The 26,407-nt window shown below is 28.2% G+C and overlaps 2 protein-coding genes across 9 annotated transcripts; one reads left to right on the top strand and one right to left on the bottom strand.

Annotated features, from left to right (window-relative positions):
• Positions 1-9,342: 9,342 nt before the first annotated feature.
• On the top strand, positions 9,343-17,918 carry LOC109803177 (protein SRG1). 2 transcript variants are annotated; one of them, XM_029272573.2, is made up of 5 exons: positions 9,343-9,497; positions 12,073-12,383; positions 16,425-16,666; positions 16,779-17,103; positions 17,425-17,918. In XM_029272573.2, exons 2-5 carry the CDS (start codon positions 12,159-12,161, stop codon positions 17,680-17,682), a joined length of 1,050 nt encoding a protein of 349 aa, XP_029128406.1. In that variant the 5' UTR covers positions 9,343-9,497; positions 12,073-12,158; the 3' UTR covers positions 17,683-17,918. The 2 variants fall into 2 exon arrangements, with proteins under 2 accessions (XP_029128406.1, XP_029128407.1); XM_029272574.2 differs by having other exon boundaries at positions 9,357-9,497; positions 12,094-12,383.
• Positions 16,794-26,328, bottom strand: LOC109803178 (beta-carotene 3-hydroxylase, chloroplastic). Of its 7 annotated transcripts, none has more exons than XM_083066142.1 (12): positions 26,121-26,328; positions 25,788-26,049; positions 25,574-25,665; positions 25,419-25,478; positions 25,249-25,320; positions 24,806-24,940; positions 23,813-24,082; positions 23,619-23,652; positions 23,050-23,106; positions 22,552-22,661; positions 17,505-17,569; positions 16,794-17,025 (listed from the first exon to the last, which is right to left on the bottom strand). In XM_083066142.1, the coding sequence occupies exons 3-7, from the start codon at positions 25,586-25,588 to the stop codon at positions 24,074-24,076; spliced, it is 291 nt and encodes a 96-aa protein (XP_082922268.1). In that variant the 5' UTR covers positions 25,589-25,665; positions 25,788-26,049; positions 26,121-26,328; the 3' UTR covers positions 16,794-17,025; positions 17,505-17,569; positions 22,552-22,661; positions 23,050-23,106; positions 23,619-23,652; positions 23,813-24,073. The 7 variants fall into 7 exon arrangements, with proteins under 7 accessions (XP_082922268.1, XP_082922270.1, XP_082922272.1 ...); XM_083066146.1 differs by lacking the exon at positions 16,794-17,025 and having other exon boundaries at positions 17,211-17,569; positions 23,619-23,730; positions 23,813-23,890; positions 24,030-24,082; XM_083066141.1 differs by lacking the exon at positions 16,794-17,025 and having other exon boundaries at positions 17,211-17,569; positions 23,813-23,890; positions 24,030-24,082.
• Between the last annotated feature and the right edge of the window lie 79 nt (positions 26,329-26,407).

Here is a 26,407-nt window from a genome sequence, read left to right as displayed (position 1 = left end):
TCTCTCTATTTTTCTTCCTTTTATAACACAGCACGATAGTCTTTCCGCTATTGGTGTTGCAACTATAAGACAAAGTTGCAAAGAATTTTCTTGAAGAATGTCATATTTTTCAAGACAAATATTTCAAGGTTAATTATTCATTTTTCATAATAAGAATTTTATCAAATATTTGTATTGTTTACATTGTTATGAGTCAAAGTACTCTTGAAGACATTATAGTAGTCTGAAGACACTATTAAATAAAGAAATTCTTTATACATTTTTTTAAATCTGTCTAGAAGACACTATCAAAGAAGAATGTTCAACCTCTTTTACTTTATTACTTTTTTTTCCTCAACAAAAGTGAGAAATATCAATGTTTCACTAATGTAATATATTTTGAAATCATGTTTTTCATATTATGTATTTTTTATTATTTTTTTTATTTTTTTGAAATTGAATGATTCTCCGTGAATGATATGTGTTGTAAAATTATATAATTCTCCATGAATGTTATATATACACATATAACGATTTTGCAATGATCCAGAAGATATTGTCAAATTAAGAAATTTTAAACATTTTTTTTTCTCATCGGAAGTGAGATAATTGTGCAAAAATGAAAAATAAAAGGATATTTTCTCACCAGAAGTGAGATAATTGTACGACAATGAAAATAACAAAATATTTTCTCATCGGAAGTGAGATAATTATGCAACAATGAAAATAAAAGGATATTTTCTTACTATAAGTGAGATAATTGTACAACAATAAAAATAAAATAATATTTTCCTCACCGGAAGTAAGAAAATAATATGAAAAGTGAAAAATAAAATAAACTTCACCAGAAGTGAAAAATTTGATACAAATATATTATATTGTATTTGATCCTTTGATATAAATGAGGTCATCAACGGAAGTGAAATAATTTTGTAAATGTCATAATTATAATGTTGAATGATATTTGAGGCACTTATAAAAATTATGACTAGCAAAGCGTATCCTCAAGCCTATTTAGGTTTTGTGTGATTTCTTGAAAAGATTATGAGTTTTCCTACATCTGTAATTTGATATTCTTCATGATTAAATTGATTGAAATAAGTAACTTGTCATGTAATTGAACTCATGTGTTACGTTATTGAATCTTAAAGGGTTTGGTTTTAAATCCTATTGATATAATTGATGTCTAAAGATACATAACAAGAATGTCATTTTTATAATGATTTCTCGATTTGAAAAATATATTATATTTTTCATACATCTATTTTGCTCTAGAAGTAGTAATTTTTTTTATAAAAAAAAAGGATTAAGAAATATCCTTAGTTGGTGTATTGTCTCTTGAAGACTAAAACAAAATATTGAGAATTTTTATGCAAGAGACCATTTTAACTAGCATTATTTCATTCCCTGAAGTGAATGTTCTAATGTATTAATTTTTGTCTTCTCATATTCAATAATGCGCAAAATTAATGTTATATGATACTACAAATATAATTGAAGGCTCTAGAAGAGCTAATATATTATTACTGAAAGAAACGAAGTTGCATATTAAAAATGCATTATATTTTTCTATGTCTTAAAGAAACTTATTGAGCTTCAAGGATATTCGTTTAAATGAATTTTATATTAAAACAAACAATGAAAGAAATGTAGAATATCTTTATATCACGAAACTCCACTTGAATAAAAAAGAAGTATTGGAAAAATTATTTGCTTTTTCCTATGGACTGTATTGCATGTATATTAATACATTTGAAACATATACTATTGTAAACCAGAAGTTTACAAATTAAAATAAATTTGAGGTTTGGCATGACCGGTTGGGTCACCCTAAGACTATCATGATGCGAAAAATAATTAAAAATTTATGTGGACATTTATTGAAGAGCCAGGAGATTCTTCAATCAAATATTTTCTCATGTACTGTTTATTCCCCAGGGAAGTTAATAATCAGATCATCACCAGCAAAAATCGGAGATGAATCTATCTTATTTTTAGAACGAATACAAGGTGATATTTGTGTACCAATACACCCCCTTGTATATTTATCATTTTAATTGATACATCAACAAGATGGTCACATGTTTGTTTATTATCAATTTGCAACCAAGCGTTTGCGAGATTATTAGCTCAACTAATTAGATTAAGAGCTCATTTTCCTGACTATCCAATTAAGAAAATTCGTTTGGATAATGCTGGTGAATTCACATCTCATTCTTTTAGTGAGTTGATTTTCCCAACATTAGGGGGAGAACACAAATAGATAGAAAAAGATATTAGTTGGAATGAATTATCACTATCTGATTTTGATCCTCGTACAAAACAATGTGAACTAGAAGTTCAAAAGATATTTCATTTGCAAAATCTAGCCAATCAATTACCAAATGTATTCATAGATCAAAAAATGGTGACTAAGTCATATGTATTAGCGACTAATGCTCCAATAAGAGTCGCAGTCCCTGTTGGACAATCTAATATTGCAAACGAGTCGCAAATACGCCTGAAGCGTGGTATACCAATTGGTTCCAAGGATAAGAATCCTCAAATAAAAAAGGGAGCTAAAGAGAAAAATGATCAAATTGAGGATGTAAAAACTCAAAAAGATTCCTCTAACATAACTAATTTTTCAGTTCCACAAGAAACTCAGGTACCTGAAATTATTGAAAATGAAGAGATCTCAATAAATTATGTCATGAATGGAATACGATGGAATCGAAACAATGTCAATATTGATGACGTGTTTGCATATAATATAGCGCTAAATGTAATAAATGATATTGAGGATCAAGTACCAAAGTCCATCAACGATTGTCGACAAAGAAATGATTGGCCAAAATAAAAAGATGCAATTGAGGCAGAATTACACTTGCTTGCTAAAAAAAGTTTTTGGACCAGTACTACGCACACCAAAAGGTGTAAAACCAATTGGATACAAATGGGTTTTTGTGCAAAAACGAAATAAAAATGGTGAAATTGTGAGATACAAAGCAAGACTAGTTGCTCAAGGTTTTTCACAAAGACCCGGTATTGATTTTGAAGAGAATATTCACCTATAGTGGATGCAAGTACTTTTCGATATTTAATTAATTTGGTTGTACATGAAAAACTTAATTTACACCTAATGGATGTAGTTACAACATATTTATATGGCTCTCTTGATGCTAACATTTATATGAAACTCCCAGAAGGATTTAATTTGCCTAACGATGCAATTTTTAGAGAAGATTATTCGATCAAGTTGAATAAGTCCTTATATGGGCTAAAACAATCAGGTCGTATGTGGTATAATCGACTTAGTGAATATTTGTTACAATAAGGGTATAAAAATGATTTAATTTGTCTATGTATATTTATAAAAAGATCTGGAAATTGATTTACCATAATTGTAGTTTATGTAGATGACATAAACATCATTGGAACTCCTGAAGAGCTTTCAAAGGCAATAGATTGCTTAAAGAAAGAATTTGAAATGAAGAATCTAGGAAGGATAAAGTTTTGTCTAGGACTGCAAGTTGAATACTTAGAAAATGGAATTCTTGTGCATCAAGAAGCTTATATAACAAAGGTTCTTAAAAGGTTTTATATGGATAAATCACATCCATTGTGCACTTCCATGGTTGTAAGATCTTTAGACGTTAACAAAGATCCATTTAGACCCCAAGAAAAGGGTGAAGAAATACTTGGTCCTGAAGTACCATATCTTAGTGATATAGGAGCACTAATGTACCTTGCTAATTATACACGACCTGATATAGCATTTGTTGTTAATTTATTAGCAAGATATAGTTCTTCACCTACACGAAGACATTGGAATGGAGTTAAACAAATCTTTCGTTATCTTAGAGGTATAATGGATATGGAGTTATTATATTAAAATGTTCCCAAACCAGAACTAAATGGTTATGCAGATGCAAGTTATTTGTCAAATCCTCATAATGGTAAATCACAAACAGAATATTTGTTTACAAGTGGTGGTACAACCATTTCATGGCGATCTATAAAACAAACCATATCAGCCACTTCATCTAATCATGCTGAAATTTTAGCATTACATAAGGCAAGTCGTGAATATGTTTGGCTAAGATCTGTGATTCAACACATATGGGAAACTTGTGGCTTATCTTCTAGAAAAATGAAATCGACAGTTATATATGAAGATAATGCTACATTTATTGCACAATTGAAAGATGGATACATAAAGGGAGATAGAACAAAACATATTCTACTGAAATTCTTTTTTACTCATGATCTTCAAAGGAATGGTGTTATAAATGTTCAACAAGTCTGCTCAAGTGACAACCTAACAGATCTCTTTACAAAGTCACTTCCAATAAAAGTTTTTGAACAATTGATACACAAGATTGGACTTCGTCGTCTTAAAGATTGTATGCATGAGAAAGAGAAATAAATATTTATGAATGATGTACTCTTTTTCCTTCACTAGGTTTTTATCCCAAAGGGTTTTTCCTAGTAAGGTTTTAATGAGACACATTCTAAATATTGAACATCCAAGGGGGAGTGTTATGAATAATAATTAATGGTTTAATTAGTGGATGCCAATATTCATTATCAATCATTACCATTTATATTTTCGTTATGTATTATTCCCTTTATTGTGTAATTGTTCAATTACCACATCTACTTATAAACAGGTTAGTCCTCTCCCAAAGATAATACACCCCAGTCAAATTTTTTTCTCCATCTCATATTGTCTTATTTGTTCTCTCTATTTTTCTTCCTTTTATAACAAACTTCATTTTTCCTGCTTTTACTCTATGATTCGTGTAGTGACGGATCCAAGAACTTTAGATAGTAGGAACAATATTTATTCATATATTTGTAGTATTAAAAATTTTACATATAATTTTTAAAAGTATAAATATATATATCAAAATTATTTTTTACAAATTTTTATATCTATAATTACAATTAAGGATGAAAATAAAGTAGGTTGAACTATATGATATTATAATTTAGTAGGTTTGAACTTAACTTTCTTTAAAAATAAATATTCTAAATATGTTTTATTTATTCTAAATATGTTTTCAACTCTACTTTTCTTATTTGTTTTGATAAATCTATCTATAGCCTCCTTTTGTGACTCAATTAATGCATTGACACTCTTTTTTTTAGTTTTGAATAACCATATTCATATTTTCTAGGTGACATTATAAAATAATGCAATTAATTAATGTTTGACATTATATCATATTATATATATATATATATATATATATATATATATATATATAAGTATAAATCAAGAATTTAAAAAAAATTAGAATAATAAAACCTGATTGTCAAATGATTGTTTCACACAAAAAATTCTTTAAGATATTTTGTCAAATGACTCTTTCCACCGATAAGAAATCATTGATCAATTTTAAATCTAATAATTTTGAAATATAAATATCTCATATACATAACATAAATTCAAATTCTTTGAATATATATATATATATATATATATATATATATATATATATATAATAGTTCATCTGCATAACATAAAATAATTGATTAAAAGTAATCACAATATTTTATATTATTGAATATAAAAAATAAAATAACATCAACAATTTTATAATCAATTTTAATAAGTCACAAAAATAAGAAAGAAACTAAAAATAATTTATCAATAAGAAATAATTGGTGATAATAAGTTTCAAACAATAATACAAAATGATTAGAAGTTTTATTTATTTATTTTTTAAAATTTGTAATAAATTTATAAGTTTATAACAAAAATGTAACACCTCAGTTTTTATTTCATTTTTATCTTTATTTTAATTGAGGGTATTTTGATAATTTTTTTATTAATGTATAGGGGTGATTTAGTAGCTTGGAACGGGCTGTTCCGAAATTGGAACGGGCCGTTCCAAACTACCAAAATGTATGTGAGTTAGTAGCCCAGAACGAGCCGTTCTCAAGTTGGAACGGGCCGTTTCGGACTATTAAAAATTGCCTATAATCCTAAATGGGAACGGGCTTGGAACAGGCCGTTTCCAAAATATGACCGTTATAAGTAATAAATGCACACCAGAACGGGCCGTTCTGGATGTGATTTTTACCCATGATTTAAGGGTCCAGAACGGGCCGTTCCGAATTTGGAACAGGCCGTTCCGGCGAAGCCTGATGCCTATAAATTGAGCTCTCTGTCACTCCCAAAAAGCACACCTCTCATTTTCTGATTTCTTTTTTTCTGCTCTCTCTTCTTTCCCTCTACTTTCTGCTTCAGACCGAGGGGAACCTAGCGAGGGAGATCAACCAGATCTTGTGTAGGTTCAGCTTCTACATATATATCCAGGTACGGGGGAAAAAGGAGTTATTTATATGTAGAGTTACATGAGGGAATTGGGTAGAGGAAGAGTCCCTTAGGATTATGAGTAATTTTATAATTATTTCTGTTTGGAGAACTATTGTTCTTATGTGATTCTGTATATATTTAGGACTACGAATATATGATTAATTTGTAAAAATGATGCTTTGGGAGAGTGAACGAAATTATAGAAAAGTGCCTGTTAATTAGGTTTTGAAAAAAATTGGATCGTTTCTGTTTGAGAAATTGATGATCCCATTAGATTCTGTATGTATTGAGGATTAGAAATATATATTTAATTTGTAAGAATGATGATCTGAGAGGGAGAACGAAATTGTAGAAAAGTGCTTGTGAGTTAGGTTTTGGAATAATTGGGGGTTTTACTGTTTATGTTAAAATTATATTAAATTGATAATTCCATTAATTATTATATTAATTTATGAATGTTATTGCTATATTACTTGATAAAAATTGATGATTTAGATGTGAATTGCTTGAGGTGTATGAAACCCATTATTTTGGACTTATCTGTTGTGTATGTGATATGGAATTGAGTTATGAGATGAGATGTTGTATGGATGTGATTATGATTGTGATTGTGGTTCCTCACACATATGACCAGGGATGAGACGAACCTTGAGTAGTGATGCTTCAAGGACGAGCGTGCCCCTGGCATGGTGTGGGATGAGTGAGGCAATTAACACACATCACTTATGTCAAATATGGAAGCCCTGACATAGGGTTAATTGCAAGACTTGTGTGGATCATGTAATGTGATTGTGGTTCCTCACACTAATGACCAGGGATGAGACGAACCTTGGGTAAGTGATGCTACAAGGACGAGCGTGCCCCTGGCATGGTGTGGGATGAGTGAGGCAATTAACCCATATCACTTGTGTCAGTTGTGGCGTGGTCTTGACATAGTGTTAATTGTAAGATTTATGTGGATTGTGTGGATTGATGTAATTGTGAATTAAAATGTGAAGATGATGAATGATTGATAAATTATGATATATATAAATGCTTGTAAATATTTTATTAAGTAATGAGTTATGATGAGATTACATTGTGGTGTGTTTGTATGTGCTTTGCATATATATTTTTTCTTTTCTCACCGTATAGATTGTAGATGTTTTAGGTGAGGCAGATCCGACTACGAGTGACATCTAGAATGCCAACAGTTGAATTGTGGGTATGCTCTGATATTGTGACATCGGGGCAGAGAATTTTTAAGACATATATTTTTATATGGATTTGGAATTGTAAATATTATTTTTGAAAACAATTTGTAAACTCTTGTGTTTCATTTTTATTATTTTTATTGAAGAATAATTTTGAAGATTCTCATGTGAACCCTTTTACCGAAATTGAAAAATTTATTTGTAAGTTTTCATTATTACAATATATGTGTTGAGGTAGTAAAGGTGTTACAAAAAATGGTAAAGGACAAACCAACTTTGTCATATTTTATAATCCTTCATTCCCTTTTATTAATTTTACTAACTTTCAATTTCGTGTAATGAGTAACTAAGAAGATAAAAGCAATCAAAATGGATAGAATCATTTAAATAAAAACAATCAAAATGGAAAAAAATCAATAAAAAAATTGTAAAAAAAATACAATGTTAAAAAATAAAAATAAAAATAAAAATTGATAGAAGAAAATCCTACTAAATTTAAGTAGATGTTAAGAACAATATTACACTATCACAGTTAAGTGTTTCAACTTTCAAAAAATGTAAAATAAGGAAAAATAAAAATAAAATCTCATTTCAATGATAGTAAGTATTGTAAACAACCAAACGCCAAAAAAAAATAAGAAAGAGTGAAAGATGACAATCGCGATAATAAGAAGAAAAGAAAAAAAAATATATGTAACATTAGATTGAATAATTTTTAGCTTCTGAAAAATGATGAACTAATACGTACAAACTCAAACAATTAACAACAAAATAATTGAATTGTGAAGGTGTCAATTGTGAAAGAGAAGAGATGAGACTGATAAGTGATTTGAAGATTAAAAATTTGAGATATAAAGTACGTGTGGATGTTATGAGAGGTCTCAAAGAATAAGAGAGAATGATTAGGGAATACAAAATGTTGGAGCTAACTTTTAATCATATTTAATATTTAATAGACTAATAATATAAATTTTAATGATAATTAATGTCTTTAAAAGAGAAATGATAACATAGTATCTATCACTAGACATTATGCACTTACTAATAACTAGTCTCATGGTAATTTATAAAACATTGTTTTTAAGGGGCTCAAAACAATGGCCTTAATGACCTTATGCTTGGGTTGACCCTAACAAATGGCAGCCATTTATGTTTAAAGTTTGAATCCTATATGGAATAAATTATATTAGAAAAATATTTGCCTTGTATAGGTTCAGTTGCTTACGACAAATTAATCATTAGAAAAATAACGGATTCTTTGTACCGATAATGATTATAAAAAACTAAAATTAATTTTAATATATATCTTGCATATATAAAAGTTTAATGATCATACACTAGCAATATAAAAGATTTTACATAGTCACTTAATCAAAAATCACAAATTTTATGACTTTTAAGGTAATTATTGTAAAAATTAACAAATTTATCATTTATGATAGATTGTATTTTGATGATATATAATATAAAGTTGGTTGTCATTGCATCACTATTAAACTCATTTTTTTTCATATACAATTGTTTAATTATATAAATTTGAACCACTTAATTATATTATTTCAATGCATATTATTATAAAACACTTTTAATTTGATTTAAATTTAAAAACAACATTATAAATTAAAATAATATTTTTAAGATAAGAAGTTTTTTTACTATAAAAATCAAAGTACTAAAAAATTTATAAATACTCACGCACCTTACTCAACTATGTAACTAACTAGACCTCCTTGATAATAAGATTTATTAAAGCTTAACATAAAATAAGATTTAATTTGAAGTCAAAGATAATATTGATTAATACAATTTACTTTAAACAAAAATAATAGTAACTGTTATAATTTAAAATAGAATATGACTTAATTTAAAGGGTACCATATTCAAACCTTTCATTCCACCAATCTATTTATTCCCCATTTAATTCATAAACACTAATCATTCAAGTCTTTGATTCACTCTTTCATAGAGCCATCTTAAACCACCTTTGAAACTATCTTTAGCTTTAGTTGGGAAACGAGGTAAGAAGAATCTCATTTGCACTTCTTTTTTTTGCTGTTGATGGATACAGGTAACCGTTGACTTTAAATTAGGATGTCCAATTTCAAGAATTAATTGTGCTTGGTGCTATCATGATATGCATTTTGATACTTGCTATTTTTTGTCCTTGAAACTTCAATTTGGTTCTGCTGATGCATGTTCACTACAAGATTCCATGCTTTGGTTGTTTCCAATTTCCATTCAGAATATAGAGATTTATACAATAATAACGCACGGCTTTTGTTTCACAAAGGAACCTGTTTTAGTTTTCTAACAAATTATAAGTAACTAATGCAATTCATTGTGATGTGAACTATTTGTCATTAATTAATTCTTTTACATCTATCGCTTTGTAAGGGTTTCTGTTTTTGCAGCTATAACAGATACTATAACAAAATAGACTTTTAATGGTATTTAATATGACTTTTAGTGGTAATAAAAATTGTTACAAAATTTTTTACCGGCATTTTCACATTATCATTTATGCAGTGTCGCTAAAATATTTAGCGGCAATTATTCTAAATGCTGGTAAAAACCTTTATAATGGTTGAAAAAGTGTATAACTTTTTTTTGACATTTTTTACTTTCTAATCGATGTGGGACTTGTAAGATGAGGGTTGTCTTCTACTTATATATATTTTTAAAGACTATTGATTTTGATAATAGTGAGTAATCTCATACCAACTTAGAGTAGTAAGTTATAGGTTTAACTCAACCCTACATAACAAACTTATAAAGTGAGAGTTATTATTCATTTGTATACTCTTTAATTATCTTATTTCTAGTCGATGTGAGACTAAAATTTTTCTTAATAAATAATTGTCACTAATAGTAAATTTTGGTATTATATAAATATATTTTTAATGACCATTATATATTAGTCATTAATACTTTTATTAAATAATAAAATAAAGATAATTAATTTATTATTGTTAAATAATTATTGATAAAAATAATTTTTGTTGTAGTGGGATTTAATGAGATCTCGTGACGTAAAGAAGATTTGAGACTTTAAAAAAGAATCATAAATTCTTCTCTAAACATCTTTTAATACAATCTCAGAGAGAAAAATCAACTGTATCTAAGTTTGCTATATGATTCAATATGTGGAAAAAAAAAAATAAAAACAAACCATTGACACGTCAACATTACGTTCTTTAGACGATAGCGTTTTTTTTTTTTTTTTAATTTTTTTTTTAAAATGAAAAGTTGATGTTGCCTTCCATAATGTATTATGAAAGATGCAATAGATATATGCATGGTTGACTTGCTCAAGGTCCATCCCAACCAAAATGTAACATGTATATGTAGTTTTAATTTAATTGGCTAAAGACAATTTTGTATTTTTAATTTATGTATATAGTAAAATTAATAATATGTTGATCAAGTGTGTGAATTGGATTAAGTTGTATTTAAAAATCAAAACTCATAACAAAACTCGTACATATGAATGGATTGAGTTAAATTTGACCTAAATACTAAAACAATATGATTTGAGTGATTGAGTTGATTTAGATTTACAGATTACCTATAATCTTGATCATTCATAAATTTTTTTGATGTAGTGAAATTTATTCAAAAAAATAACTCTTCTAATTAATAATTTTTTTTTATCTGTACAGATTAAGAATCAAATTCCTAACTACATATTTAAGAGATAAAGTTATTTATCAATTGTGTCAAATTTGATTATAAATCATTTTAAGAATAGATTAACTTAAAATATTTTGAGATTTATATGTATTTTTTAATGTATATATGTCACAATCAAAAAAGGAAAGGAAACATTGCTCAAGTATCAACAAATTAGTTGAGCTTTTAACAACTAAAGTGAGATAATTGATGCAGAAAAAAAATGTACAACATTACTACGTCAAGTAGGAAAAAAAAAATTAAAGAAGGAAAAATAGCATCCAGCTGCATCAAAGTAAAAATTAAAAAAAATATATATTGACACATTAAAGAAGGAAAAGTAGCATTCAACTAATGCCTTCTACCAAGTGAAAGATCATGTAAGAGCATCTGCAGTGGGAATTATTTATAAACAACTTTCTGTGTCACATCATGTCACATCAGCTCTTTTATACTTTATGAGTTGCTTAAATTTTAGCAAAGTTGTTTGGAGAAGTTCCAGTACTAAAATTTAAGCAACCCATAAAGTAAAAATAACTGATGTGACATGATGTAGCAGAGGGATTGCTTATAAGCAACTCCCATCGGAGATGCTCTTATTATGTCTTTAGTTAACAAATTGACTTATTGCATTTTTCACATATGTATATACTAGAAGGCATCAATAATTTTTAATTTTAAAAATAATGACACATGATTTAGAAAAAAACAATGTTACATAATAGTTTGATTCTGACTTTACATATAATCATATTTTATTTTAATTTAAACTTTTCTATTATTAAGAAAAGCAAACAACAGTGTTACTTGCGTTTTTCAATGTTGACAACAACCCTTCTTTAGTAAACACTAGTTTTAAAATGATTCCATTTTAGTCAAAGAGTCCCATTTATTTGGAATGAAATTGTAATTAAAACTTGGTAGGGAAACCTTTATAACCCAAAGCAAGTGTTGGGTCCAATAGCTGAAATCAAATAAACCGAAGCAAGAGGATTGAATAGGTGAAGACAATGTCAAAGTTTGGAGCCTCTTTATTGGTGCCTTCTCTCCAAGAGTTGGCAAAGGAACCAATCACCAAAGTTCCAGAGCAATATATTCGTCCAAATCTAGACACTCAAACTGACACAACTTCTTTACCACAAGTCCCAATCATCGACCTCAGTAAATTGGTGTCTGGAGATCTAGATGAGCTTGAGAGGCTAGACCATGCATGTAAGGAATGGGGTTTCTTTCAGGTTTGAATTAATACTCCTTCTTAACTTTTTTTTCTTCTTTCTTTTCAATAGTTAAAACTTCTGCCAAAGTTACATCCATACTTTGGTTTACATCGATAAAATGAAAATCCAATAATGAATAATGTACATGCATTATAATGAAACTATAGTTGACAAGTAATATCAGTGACTGATTCAGAAAAATTGTTAAGTTGGAGCAATAAAATATTTTATAATATTTTTTATTAAAAATATAATAATTTTTTTAAAAGTTTATTTTTGTGATAAAAATTTAATATACCTATTTTTTTATAAATTAAAATTTCCTCATAAATAGAATGATAATTTATTTTTCTGTCAGATATTATATTTAAGTGTGATGTTGTAATTTTTAGTGATTTATTTAATTTTAAAAGAATAAAATGGTATAAATTATTAAGATAAAAATAATATAATTACTATTTATTTTCTTTTTTATCTTTTGTAAATTTCTATGCTCATTTAAAACAAAAATATTTTATGAGAACAACACTTATTCTTTTTATAAGAGTAAATTTATTTTTTATTAAATATGTTTAAGTAAAAATAAAAATAAAAACTTTGTGTGACAATTATTCTCATTCCTCTTAATTTGGATCCTCTCCCACCAACACATAATGTACATATATAGGATTATAAGGGTTAGAAACAAAAAATAAAAATAAAAAAATAACCTATATTTGTAAACTAAATTATGACATATTTAATAAATAAAGAAGTAATAAATCTTTCAGTCAAAAAATAAAGTATATTATAATAATAATAATAATAATAATAAATTTAAACAATTTTGTCATAAAGTGAAAGAAATTACATGATAGAATAAAATATAAATGAAAGATTAATATATTTTAACATATTAGATATAAAAACAATCATTGCAAAAAAATGTTACATATAATCACATATAAAAAGTGTTACTATAGTCTATATTTACACTTCTTTTAATAACATATCAACATATATTGTATCTATAGTCTATGCAAAAATGATTTTTAATAATAAGTATCATATCTCTATAATATGTGTGTCATTACTTAACAATATTTTTTTGTAATAAATTAAAATATAATTTATACACACACGTGTATATATATATATATATATATATATATATATATATGTGTGTGTGTGTGTGTGAAATTTTAGTGGAGACAACTACACCCACTATCATATGAATGAATCCGCCCCTGAAAAAGATTACATTATACTATATACGGAAAAATAATATCAATTGTTTCTTAAATTATATATTTATTTATTTATTTTTTTATATATTTATTTGGATTTTTTTTTAAAAGAAAACTATAGCTCTTTTGTTTTTAAAATCAAGTCAATTTGTTATTTCGAAATAGTCGTAGTTTTCAATTATATGACATAATTTAAAATGTTTTTTTTATTAATTTAAGACGTGAATCTTGTCCAATTAAATTCATCGGGATAATTATATATTGAAACAATTGATGTTTGAAAAATTTCGTAAAAGATAAATCTCATGAACAATCAGAAAAGAATATGACAAACCCCAGCGGTAGGGGTTGATCCACGCTTAAGCAAGGTTAGGGGTTCGAATCCTGCCTTGTGTATGCAGCCGCGTTAAATCTTGGGGCCTGCTATCCCACCCTTTGAGGTGCCTCCAACCTAGCGAGGAGATTAGTCACTGCTGTCCGCGGTGGATACTCCAGGAACGAACCTAAAAAAGAAAAAAAAAGAATATGACATTGCATGTTTTTAATATCTTAGGTATTCGTTGAATTTATTTTCATGGAATCTTGATCATATTTATGATTCTTTTTTTATTTGAACAATAAATGAGTTTTCTATATAGATGAATAAAATAAAACAAGTGTCATTTTTGAATATTTAAAAATATTTAAAATTATTAAGTAAAATTGAAAATAATTATTATTTTAAAAAAATTAAATTGATCACACAAATTTAAAAAATAAAAAACTAATTAAAATGTTATTTCCAAAAATAAAATATCAAAATAAATCTTAAAAGTATGATAAATGATAAAAAAAATATATATATATTTATTTAATATTTATACAATAACTCTTACAATAAAGATTACAATAAAGAAAGAAAAAGAGAGAAAAGTATGAAATATAATAAATTATGCCATAATAAATTATAACATAAAGAATGATAACACATAAAATATTATTGTATAAAATGTTGTATAATTATATAAATGATAACTTTTTAAAAAATATCATGAAAAATGAATGATCATATGATCACTATAAAGTCCCGCAAGGATTTTATCTCCTTCCATCCATTGAGGAATAGTGGGACATTTGTCCCACTAACATTTTTTTTTTATATTTAATTAGTTTATATATATAATTAAAATTTAAATATATATTTATTTTCTTAATTTTAAAATTATTATTTTTAGTTTCTATAATTTTTAAAAATCTTATTTTAATCTTTTAAGTCATCAATAACATATAAAAGTGATAAATTAAGATAGTAATGTAGTTTCAATTGGATTTAATATGATACATTTACTGATAAAAATATCAGTAGATAGATTTTAAGCGTCAATATTTGATAGATTTCCTAATAAAATTTGAGTATAAAAATTAAAGCAAGATTTTGTTGAAATTACAAGGATTAAAAAGATCAATTTTCAATTTGATGGACTAAAAATAAATTTACCTTAAATTTGATATATTAAAAACATATTTAAACCCATTATAAATTTATAATAATGTACTCACACTTGCCATGTTAAAAACTAAGTACTCCTACTCTTTTTGATATTTTTATTTTGTTAAAAAAGTCAAAGTTAATATATTAAGTTTTTGAAGTATTTCTTTATAGTATATATAATACTCTGTCTCGTAATAAGAGTCATATTTAAAGAAAAAATAAATCTTTAAATAAGTGTCATGTTAACTTTTTAATATAATATTAATTTTTTCATATATACCCTTCATAATATTTTTTAGAAAGTGAATATTATATTGCATTATTTATAGTAAAGAAGATTAATCACAAGATTTCTTATTTCTAACATGTGTAAAAAAAACCTAAAATCATACTTATGAGATAATGAGAATATTAATTATAGTTAAGTCAAGTCGGTAAAGAAATTAAGGAGTCATGATTGACCTAAATTCATATTATACTATTTTTAAAATGAACAAAGGTCAAATTTTTTATATAGGATATAGAAAGATATTTTTGAAAATGTTGAAAAGGAGAAAATTGTTCAATATTTTTAAAATATGAAATCTCATAGGGAACAGTTTAATGTATATTTATATTTCAAAAAAATGTAAAATTACACATTTAATATTACAAATTTATGTGTAAATATTACTCCTATTACTTAAATTTCTGGATCCATCGTTACTTTCATCACATATTTTTGATCGACAACTATAAATGGTAAATTAGTTAAATGCTTTTAGATAGTTCATTCTATCTTCCACTTTTAAAAAAAGAAAAACGAAAGATAATACCGCCATAAAAAAATTAAAATTATCAACAAATCATTTCATTTATAACATAAAGAAAAATCGTTACTAAAAATTTGTGTATGTAGAATTAGTGAAGCAATTTTCGTTGTTAAATTTGGACACTAATACCTTTATTTATTTATTTTTGACAAAACTTAGTTACAATTTTTTAAATATAACTAATATTACTTTTTTTAGCTAAAATTTAAATTTTATCTCAATAATATATATTTACATTTAATGTAATCTTTAATAATATATATTTATTAAATATAAACACGTATTACTGAGATAAAATTCTAATTCTGATTCATAAACAATACTTAAAAAATTACACCTAAATTTTGTCTTTATTTTTTCTTTAAGGTATTTCATAGTTCATATCAATAACAAGCCATGTAATATAAAAATTGATTTTGGTTTTAATCAAGTCTCATGAATATGCCATTTGAGGCATTTCAACATATATAATAACTAAAAAGGTTCATGAAGGACAAATTTAATTTCGTTTGCTTTAGAAATTTGATTTCTTATTTCAAATCAATTGTAGTTGATTAATCATGGAGTCAACCCTTCATTGGTGGAAAGTTTGAAGAGAAGTGTTCTAGAGTTCCTTAATCTTCCAATGGAAGAGAAGAAGCAGTTTTGGAATACGCCAGAAGATTTCGAGGGCTTTGGTCATTATTTGTTTGATGAACAAAAGATGGATTGGATAGACCCTTTCACTATTTACACTCTTCCACTTCACATAAGGAATCCCCGCTTGTTTAATAGTTTTCCCCATCCATTGAGGTTGTTCTCATTCTCTTAGTATTTGCTTGCTAACTATATGTTACACCTTTAATGACTAAAAGTTTGAGTGTGATTATGTAGGTAACCCTAACTAAAGTTATTTCAAATGCAGGATTAACATGGAGAATTATTCTTTAGAAATGGAAAAACTTTGCATCACAATTATCAAACATATGACAATAGCTTTAAAGATTAAACAAAATGAAGTGCTAGAGTTATTTGAAAATTTATGTCAAGCAATGAAGTGGAATTACTATCCTCCATGTCCCCAACCAGAAAATGTTATTGGATTGGATTCTCACTCTGATGTTGGTGGCCTTACCATCATTCTTCAAGCCAATGAAACAGAAGGCCTCCAACTGAAAAAAGATGGAAAGTGGATACCTGTTAAACCCATATCTAATGCTTTTGACATTATTCTTGGAGACACTTTAGAGGTACTTGACAAGAAATCTTTCATGATCTTTTTTTTTTTTTGTCACTTTACACATTCAATTGTTTTTGTGTGTGTGTAAGAATAAAAATTCTAATACACACTTAACCATGCAGTAAGGATTAATTAACAAAATTAATTTGGCATGAGCTACACATTATATGATGTTTGAATTGTAACAATTATATACCATGTAGTCAAGGTTAAATTGATGGCATTATAAGAGTTAGTCAAACACCTAATGTTCCTACCATGCATGGTAGGAAAATTTAGTAAATTATAATTTTGAAATAATTTTTGCTACCAATTTTAAATGGTTTGGCAGATCATAACCAATGGGATTTATCGAAGTGTAGAACATCGAGCAGCAGTTAACTCAAAAAAAGAGAGAATTTCTATTGCCACCTTTCATCGCTCTCAAAATAACAAAGTAATAGGCCCAACACCAAGCCTTGTTACTGCCGAAAGACCTGCATCATTCAAGCAAATTGTTGCGGGGGATTACTACAAAATATACTTTTCGCGCAAGCCACAAGAGAAGCAATGCCTTGATGTCATGAGGATCCAAAATATTCTTGAATGATAAAATGCATATGTAACTTTTGTTAAAAAAGAGAGAGTAAAACTTAAGTATATGTGATAATATAATACATTGTTGCTAAGTAATAAACCAATGTTCAATGTTTCAAGTTCGTGATATGATAGCCTGTGAGTTATTATGGGCAAACAAATTTATAATGGGAATAAAAATGTATGAATTCAAATTGTGATTGCGATTACATGTGTCCAATTCATGTGATGTAGTATGTGATTTCAAAATTTCATTATAAAGATCATGTGTTGTCACATTTATTTCTTTGAACTCAATCTTATAAGTTTATGCGTTTATGCAAATGTTAGATTAGGGAAGTTATGAAAAATTAGAAGTTTGTAAGTTGATTTTCAACTTATGTGAAAATTTTGATTATTATACAGCTTATTGATTATTTATTCTTTTTTTAAGTATTTGTTAAAAAAGTATTCATATTAACTTAAAGCTAGACAGAAGACAGAAGATATCTTTCAAATTGTCAAGTATAAATTCTTTAATTAATACAAGTAAAACGTATACTAGTATTTATTAAAAGACAATGCTAACTAATGAAAATCAACACGAGACTTCAATGTCTATTTTGTGTTGACTTTGATAGCAGTGACTTTCTGATCATAATTGATGCTAAAATGGATGCTATGTTAGAATTAAAAGGGTCAACACTAAAATTGGCATCTTCTATTTGTATTAACAAATAGAGGTTGATGCTAAGAAGAGAGGATGAAGAGAGAAAAAAACATTGTTGTCACCGACACTTTCTCCACAACCGTCGTGGTGATGTCATTGTGCCACTACAAAAAATATGCAATTTAGCGACCATCAAAATTGGTCGCTATTTACCTTAGCGACCGAATTTAATCAGTCGCTAAGTTATTTAGCGACTGAAAAATTTTCGGTCGCTAAATGGTTGAGATGATTTTGGTCGCTGAAGTATATGGGACCAAATTAGTGACCGAATAAATCAGTCGCTAAATATTTATTTTTTATTTTATTAAATTTTATAGACGTCGCAAATTTGGTCTCTATGAACCACTCATATTTAGCCTCTTAAGGATTTTATTTCACAATAGTTAAGTTTGTTGCATGTTGTGGAGTGATAAGGGTGGTCCAAGTGGTTTGGGGAGAGGGATATAGGGTTGAGTGACTAAGAGGGTGTGGGTTCGAATCTCCCTACTAACAATTAACAAACTAACCATTAACATTTGCCGTTCAAAAAAAAAAAAAAAAAGTTTGTAGCATGTTATGTCCTTAATTACACAATTTTTGGAAACTTCTCAGAAGGTCACCCATCCCTACATTACTCCAAGTTAAGCACGCTTAACTGTGAAGTTCTTATGAGATAAGCTACCGAAAAGCTAATTCATGTTAGTATAAGTAGTACAAATTAATTCATTTAAGTCATCCTCAACTATCCAATCTCATACTTATATTATTTTTGGATCCTTATCATTTTGGTATATCCGGACCGTTATAAATATATAATAATATATATAATAATTATATTACTAATAATAATTATTATATTATATTTAATTAATTTTTATTTATATATATACTTACTTAATTAACAATCTACTTATTTTTATTTAAAATTAATTTTATGATACAATTTAAATTATTTATTATAAATTTAAAAGTTTAAGTAATAATTTATATATTTTAAAATGAGAAGGGTTATAATAACATTGGTATAACTTTTATACTAAGTATTACACCATTCAATAAATTTATATTAAATGTGAATTTTGTAAATTAATCAATAACTTAAAAGTAATCAAAGTGCTCATATTTTATTTGAAATGAATATATTATATCAATTTTGTTTTACTAGAATAAAGTATCAAATCATCTTGAATTCATATAAGATTCTTTCACTAAAAAAATAAAATCTCTGATTTAGAGACCAAATTCAATTCCGTCACTAATTTTAACTAATATTTAGCGACCGAATTTAATTTCATTGCTAAAAAAATCAAAATTTTTGGTTTAGCGACCGAATTAAATTCTGTCGCTAAATTTAACTACTATTTAGCGATCGAATTCAATTTTGTCGCTAATTTTAACTAATATTTAGCGACCGAATTCAATTTCGTCGCTAAAAAATCAATTTCTAATTTAGCGATCAAAATAGCGACCGAATTCAATTCCATCGCTAATTTTAACTATTATTTAGCGACCGAATTAAATTTTGTCGCTAAAAAAATCAAAATTTATAATTTAACGACTGAAATAACGACTGAATTCAATTCCGTCGCCAATTTTAACTAATACTTAGCGACCAAATTCAATTACGTAGCTAATTTTAACTAATACTTAGAGACCGAATTCAATTCCGTCGCTAAATTTAACTACTATTTAGCGACCGAATTCAATTCCATCGCTAAATTTAACTACTATTTAGTGACCGAATTCAATTTCATCGCTAAATTTAACTACTATTTAGCGACCGAATTATATTCCGTCACTAAAAAAAATCAAAATTTATAATTTAGCGACTAAAATAGCGACCGAATTCAATTCCATTGCTAAATTTAACTACTATTTAGCGACCGAATTCAATTTCGTCGCTAATTTTAACTATTATTTAACAACCGAATTAAATTCCTTCGCTAAAAAAAATCAAAATTTATAAGTTAGCGACCGAATTCAATTTTGTTGCTAAATTTAACTATTAATTAGCGATCGATTTCAATTCTGTCGCTAATTTTAACTAATATTTAGCTACCAAATTAAATTCCATCGCTAAAAAGTTCAAAATTTATAATTTAGCGACCGAAATAGAGACCGAATTTAATTCTGTCACTAAAAAAATCAAAAATTTATAATTTAGCGACCGAATTAAATTCCGTCGCTAAATTTAACTACTATTTAGCGACCGAATCCAATTTTGTCGCTAATTTTAACTATTATTTAGCGACCAAATTAAATTCCATCGCTAAAAAAGTTCGAAATTTATAATTTAGCGACCGAAATAGAGACCGAATTTAGTTCCGTCGCTAAAAAATTCAAAATTTATAATTTAGCGACCAAAATAGCGACCGAATTTAATTCTGTCGCTAAAAAATTAAAATTTCTTATTTAACGACCGAAATAGCGACCAATTTTCTAGCGATGACTTATTTTGGTCGCTAAATCGGTCGCTATTTTGATTTTTGATAATCGGTCGCTAAATTAGTCGCTAAATAGCGACTGATAAATTTCGGTCACTAATTTCGGTCGCTATTTTGCAATTTTGTAGTAGTGTGCATTTATGATTGATTGGGTTATTTCTTTATAGATATCAGTACAAAGATTTTGTAAATGTGTTTTTTATACACGCCTTCAATATTTCATTCAAGAAAAATAATTCCTTACATTCAAGAAAGTTTTGGATTGCCTAATATTTTATCAATTAATAAACCAAGATTGTAGACTTTTCTTAAATGAGAAAAAAAAATCCACCAAAACATATTTCATCCTTGATTTTGTGAATACTTAATTCATATAATTTATAAAGTAATATTGATGCAATCATGTCAAGGGATCACATACAAAAAGAAGTTAAGAGGAGTGGATTATATTAAAAGGTCTAAGTTCATGTGTTACTTTTTGTAGTTCTTTTTTTCTTCTTTGTTAATATTTATAAATATTTCATTTATTTTTGGCCTTACATTTTTTGGTCAATTAGATTAGAAATTTACTTTCTTGTATTTTTCTTTAGGGGTGTATTTAGTATTTTATGGGGGTGCAATTAGTACTTGAAAAATGTGTTTATTGAACTTGTTTAGGTCAAGAGAGAGTGAAGAGTTATATCTATTATGTGGATGTTCATTTGTTCATATTGATCCTGACATTTTTTCATTGGTTCACACATCACCAAGTCACATGTTTCACGCACTAATCACACTTTTTGCATATTTAATTCTACACTCTCTTTTCTACTAACACATCCCATCACACCTTTTGCACCTTAATTACCATGTGGCAAGCTCTTATTTTCTCTTCTAGATCTAAGATGTTGACATCATTTTTGGAGGAAAATTCAAATTTGAATTTCAAATTTAAATTAAAGTTAGTTGGCTTGAGTATAAGTTAACCTAACCTTGGTTAGATTAATTGACACCACAAGCTACCAACACTACTACAAGACACACATTTTACATCGGTTTTTTAACACTATATATATCGGTTCTAAAACCGATGTAGAATGGAGCGACGTAGTAAATGCAAACCATTTTACATCGGTTCTTCCCACAACCGATGTAAAATGATGTACAAATTTACATCGGTTCTTTGTATAACTGATGTAAATTTGTACACCAATTTACATCGGTTGTGGGAAGAACCGATGTAAAATGATGTACAAATTCTACATCTGTTTTTTGCACAACCGATGTAAAATTAGACCCCCATTTACATCTATTTGTGTCTAAATCGATGTAGATTATTAATTTATTTTTTTTGAAAAATTCGTTTGATTTTAGGTACTTTCTAATTTAACCTGTAATAAACACATATATAATTCTCTGTCAGATTTTTAAAAATGTGCATGAAATTAAAAGATTAAACAAAACCCACAAACAAATCAAAATAGACAAAAAGAACAAATTCACTTACACAAAAAATACATTACATGGCATATGTAATTAATTTTAATTTTCATCTACAACTAATGAAGAAAAATCCTGAAAATGAAGGTTATAAAACTTGTCCACCAAAATCACAATAACAAACCATATTAAAGCATGAAACAGCCTACTATGACATGGTATTTGTTCCCAGGCAGCCATTATAAGCTATTTGTCTTCACGATAATAATAGCTAGAAATGAAGAAAAATATCTTCTTAAATACACATGATCATATCTAAAACCAACCGTACCTGAGTGCTCAAATGCGGTAATACAGACGAGATTGGATGCCCAGCTTTCCTATCAGCAGTCATTAATGCAATTCCAAATTGTGGATGATTTGCCAAAAAAGCCGGATAACCTAAACAAAAAAGCATCACATTCTCACAACATAGTAACACCAGCTCTACACTGACAGTGATATCAAGATGCTTGGTTGAGTCCATGGAAAGTGATAATGCAAACAATTTGAAATGAAAGCCACTTAGCAGTTTACACTTGAGTAGTTGAGTTCTATATACCAAAATTACAAGCGAAAAAAAAATTAAATATAACCAAGGTTTTAAATTGGTTAATTGCGATCAATGCAACAAAAATTGCAGTTTCAGAGACCCTAAACACCCTGACATTGTGGCTAAAATTGTTTTTTAGAACCTTGATTATATTAACTCATTCTCATTATAAGACAACTTCAATTTACACAAAAGGCATCAATTTACACAAAATCATTAAGGAAATATAGTTCTTACCTTTTTTATAAGCATAGCTATAGCATAAACCTTTTAAGCAAGTAATGACAGAACAACCTGCAACAGTTCAAAAAAGTTAAAATATTTAAGGAACTAAGTAATTATTCAATGAAAAATTAACTTAAGGCTGAAATGTTCAATATGAAACTTTGTTTAGTACAAACATGATAACAGTAAAAAGAGAATGAGGAATGTGACAAAGTGTATTTAATTCCTTTGTATCTAGAGAGTAGACACACCCAAATTCAATGAAATCTCAGGACTCTCAGAACAGTCCGTGATTCTTATCCTTTTGATCTGTACTCGCAAACCATTTTCCTTACCCAACTCATATTATAGACACTTGTCCAAAAAATCACAAGACACCTACCCTATCCAAATATTGTTGGCCTAAAATTAAATCAATTTTGCCACTGCAGTTACTTATCCAAGGAAGAGCTCCTTCTTAGTAAACACTAACTTATAAATAGTGAAAGAACCTTATTACATAATAAGAAAACAACCATAACTCCTTTCATTAATGATTTAATATAACACATGAAAAAAGGAAATTATAATATGATCATTACCTCACTGTCAGTGAGACCACATTTTGCAAGAGGTCTGATATTTGAGTCAAGAGATGAACATTATCAAGAAAAGGAGAAAAGAGTATAAGAATCAACAGCAATGGTCATCAATCTATGCGAACAAAGTCAAGAACTAAACAAGTTGCTTAACAACATATGCATTAACACACACCACACCAAAAAATTAAGGATACTCAAGAACACGTCTAGTAGACTGCGGATTTGTATACTTGCTATTATTTTTGGCATACTGCAGTCCCTTGTCAAATGATCTACAACAGGAGAACAAAAGGTTCAGATCACTCAAAAAATGAACCGCATCACATAGAAGCTCTAGTACTTGCATACTCCACTGACAACCAGTACGAAGCTAATAGAATAAAGAAGCTAAACTTCTTTAGAAAACTGAACCTTCCTTCCCTTTGATGATTTTGTTGCACTGTCATCTTTCCCTTTTAGAGATCCTACCAAGAAAAAATAGAAGAAAAAAAAATGAACAATCAAATGCTTAAATCAAAACTGGTTTAGAATATTGCCACCCACCACAAACACACATGTTATGTTATCAAAACATAGTACCATATCAATAATAAAAAATAAACAGAAAAATTTAGGAGTCATTTGGTTTTTTTCTGTTTTCATTTTCTATTTTCACTTTTTTAATTATTAAAATGTCTTTATTTTCTGTTTTCAAAAATTTTTATAAGGAAAAGTATGGTGAAAACAAGTTTTTATTATTTTGTGTTTTCATTTTTTCTGCTTTCACTATTTCCTAAACTGTTGAACTCTAAAACAACAACAACATAGCATTTTTTGTAATTAAAAGTATAAATAGAAAATAAAGACATTAAATGTTCAAAGCAAATGAACCCTAGCATGAAAGGACACAAAAGAACACATGCAAAATCAAAGGAAAGGACAAGGATAAATAAGTTATCAATACAAAATATCACCCACTCTATTAGAAATTTGGCTAACCATTTTAGTATTTAATCATATTTTTTCATTTATAAAATTCGTTATTAAGAACTTGTTTAAAAAATCAAATCTTTAATTAAAGAAACCATTTTTTTTTGGTAAAAAAATATACTCGAATGATAGACTTATTATTTGGAACAGGGAAAATAATATATAAATAAATTAAATAAAAAAGAAATTATTAGATTAGAATTTGAGAATACACGCACCGCACCGAAGTAGAGGCCAGGGACCAATCCCTTATGAAAGAAACCATAGGCAAGGAGAGCGATGGCAGGGACAACATTGATTATTGCGAATACATCGTTAAGCTCGAAGGGTCCTTCTCTTGGTCGATGGTGGGACTGCAATTGAAGTAAATATTTTTGTTACTTTCTGTTTCACACACAGATCAAATAGTTTATGGTTATTGGTCGCTGAGGCATCCCAACGTCTAAGTCTAACCAAAGCCAAACATTTTTTATTGTGGGTCTTGGACTTTGTGGTGTTAGACAATTAGACCCAAAAGAAATGAACCCATGATTAACCATCAACAGAGTTTGAATCTTGATGCTTAATTCTTTCTTACATGTGATGAAAATTGACTTAAGAAGTGATGGAGGGAGACAGGATTCAGATGGAAGATAAAAGAATTGAAAGCAATAAAGCATACTTCATGTATGTGCCACAAGGAAGCATGCCAGAGAGCCTCATGAGCCCATCTAGCCCAAAACTCCATACCCACCTGAAAATCAGACATACCCACTTCAATTTATCACCCCAAAATTCTGGATTCAAAACCATCCAAACCTTAATCGAAAATTTTGAACCATAATTACTCACAGCAGCTCCCACTGATAGAGCAAATGTGCCAAACATTTCGGACCAAGGCACTTCTCCACCCTACACCAACCAAACCCAATTTCATATTCAGATTATCTTCACATGCCAATGTGAAAACATAATTAAAGAAAAAAAAAAGTAGTTTATACACTCACACTACTGTTTGACATCAGTGGCTACAGAGTCCGAAACTGGAGTAGTTATACAGATCTGCTTCATGCCTTGTCGAAGCAAACTGCAAGCAAACCTGTACCGCAGAAAAAAAAATAGATGAATTATTTGTGAGGAGTGGGAGTAGGAGTATGAGTATGAGTATGAGTATGAGGGAAGAGAAAAAGAAAATGGTTTTGGTATTGCTTAAGTTGGCACCTGGCATGTGATGTAGGTATCGGTGGTGCCTCTTCTTCTTCTTCCCTGAATCAAAAACCCTAATTCTCCATTTCCCACCATGATTCGGTAACTATCATGTACAAAGAGCGAGGAGGAGTGTCCGTTTCCTCCAAATCGGAGGATCGCAAGCGAATCAACGACGTCCTCGACAAGCACCTCGAGCGATCCTCTCCCTTCAGCAACGGACTCACGACAAGACCAACACATCTCGGGAAAAATCCTCCGGGAGCGTCTCCAAACCCTAAACCATCATCACCCATTCGTACAAGATCAGAGACGCAACACCTAAGAAAGAAGGGTTTCAATGTTTACCTAGAAGAGTTTCAACGAGCCTAGTAGTGTATCAGAAAATCAGCTTCGAAGATCAACGACCCTGCTAGTGTGTGATTCGCACAAGCTAGGTACCTTCAAAGTTCAATCTGTGCTAGCCCTAAAGGTAATGTGCTTCCAGCAGAGATGACCGTGTGCGAAATTTTTCAGAGGCGCTAAAGTCACTGTGCGCGAAAAGGAGAATAGAAATTGTTCATATATTCTACATCGGTTAAAAGGAAACCCGATGCAAATGAGCTTACAGTTTCTACTAATTTACAAGTTTGCCA

The sequence above is a fragment of the Cajanus cajan genome, chromosome 11 (assembly GCF_000230855.2).
Source record: "Cajanus cajan strain Asha chromosome 11, NIPB_CcT2T_4, whole genome shotgun sequence".
NCBI lineage: Eukaryota > Viridiplantae > Streptophyta > Magnoliopsida > Fabales > Fabaceae > Cajanus > Cajanus cajan.
Note: the sequence above shows the minus strand (reverse complement) of the source record. Positions and strands in the feature narration are given on the sequence as shown.

Excerpts from the sequence above, each read along its gene's own strand:
- LOC109803177 (XM_029272573.2), top strand. The coding sequence starts at position 12,159 with ATGTCAAAGTTTGGAGCCTCTTTATTGGTGCCTTCTCTCCAAGAGTTG. Across the intron at positions 12,384-16,424 it reads AGGAATGGGGTTTCTTTCAG|TTGATTAATCATGGAGTCAA; the intron begins GTTTGAATTAAT and ends AATCAATTGTAG. Across the intron at positions 16,667-16,778 it reads AGTTTTCCCCATCCATTGAG|GATTAACATGGAGAATTATT; the intron begins GTTGTTCTCATT and ends TTTCAAATGCAG.
- LOC109803178 (XM_083066142.1), bottom strand. Across the intron at positions 25,321-25,418 it reads CTCTATCAGTGGGAGCTGCT|GTGGGTATGGAGTTTTGGGC; the intron begins GTGAGTAATTAT and ends TCTGATTTTCAG. Across the intron at positions 24,941-25,248 it reads CCTTGTGGCACATACATGAA|TCCCACCATCGACCAAGAGA; the intron begins GTATGCTTTATT and ends CTTCAATTGCAG.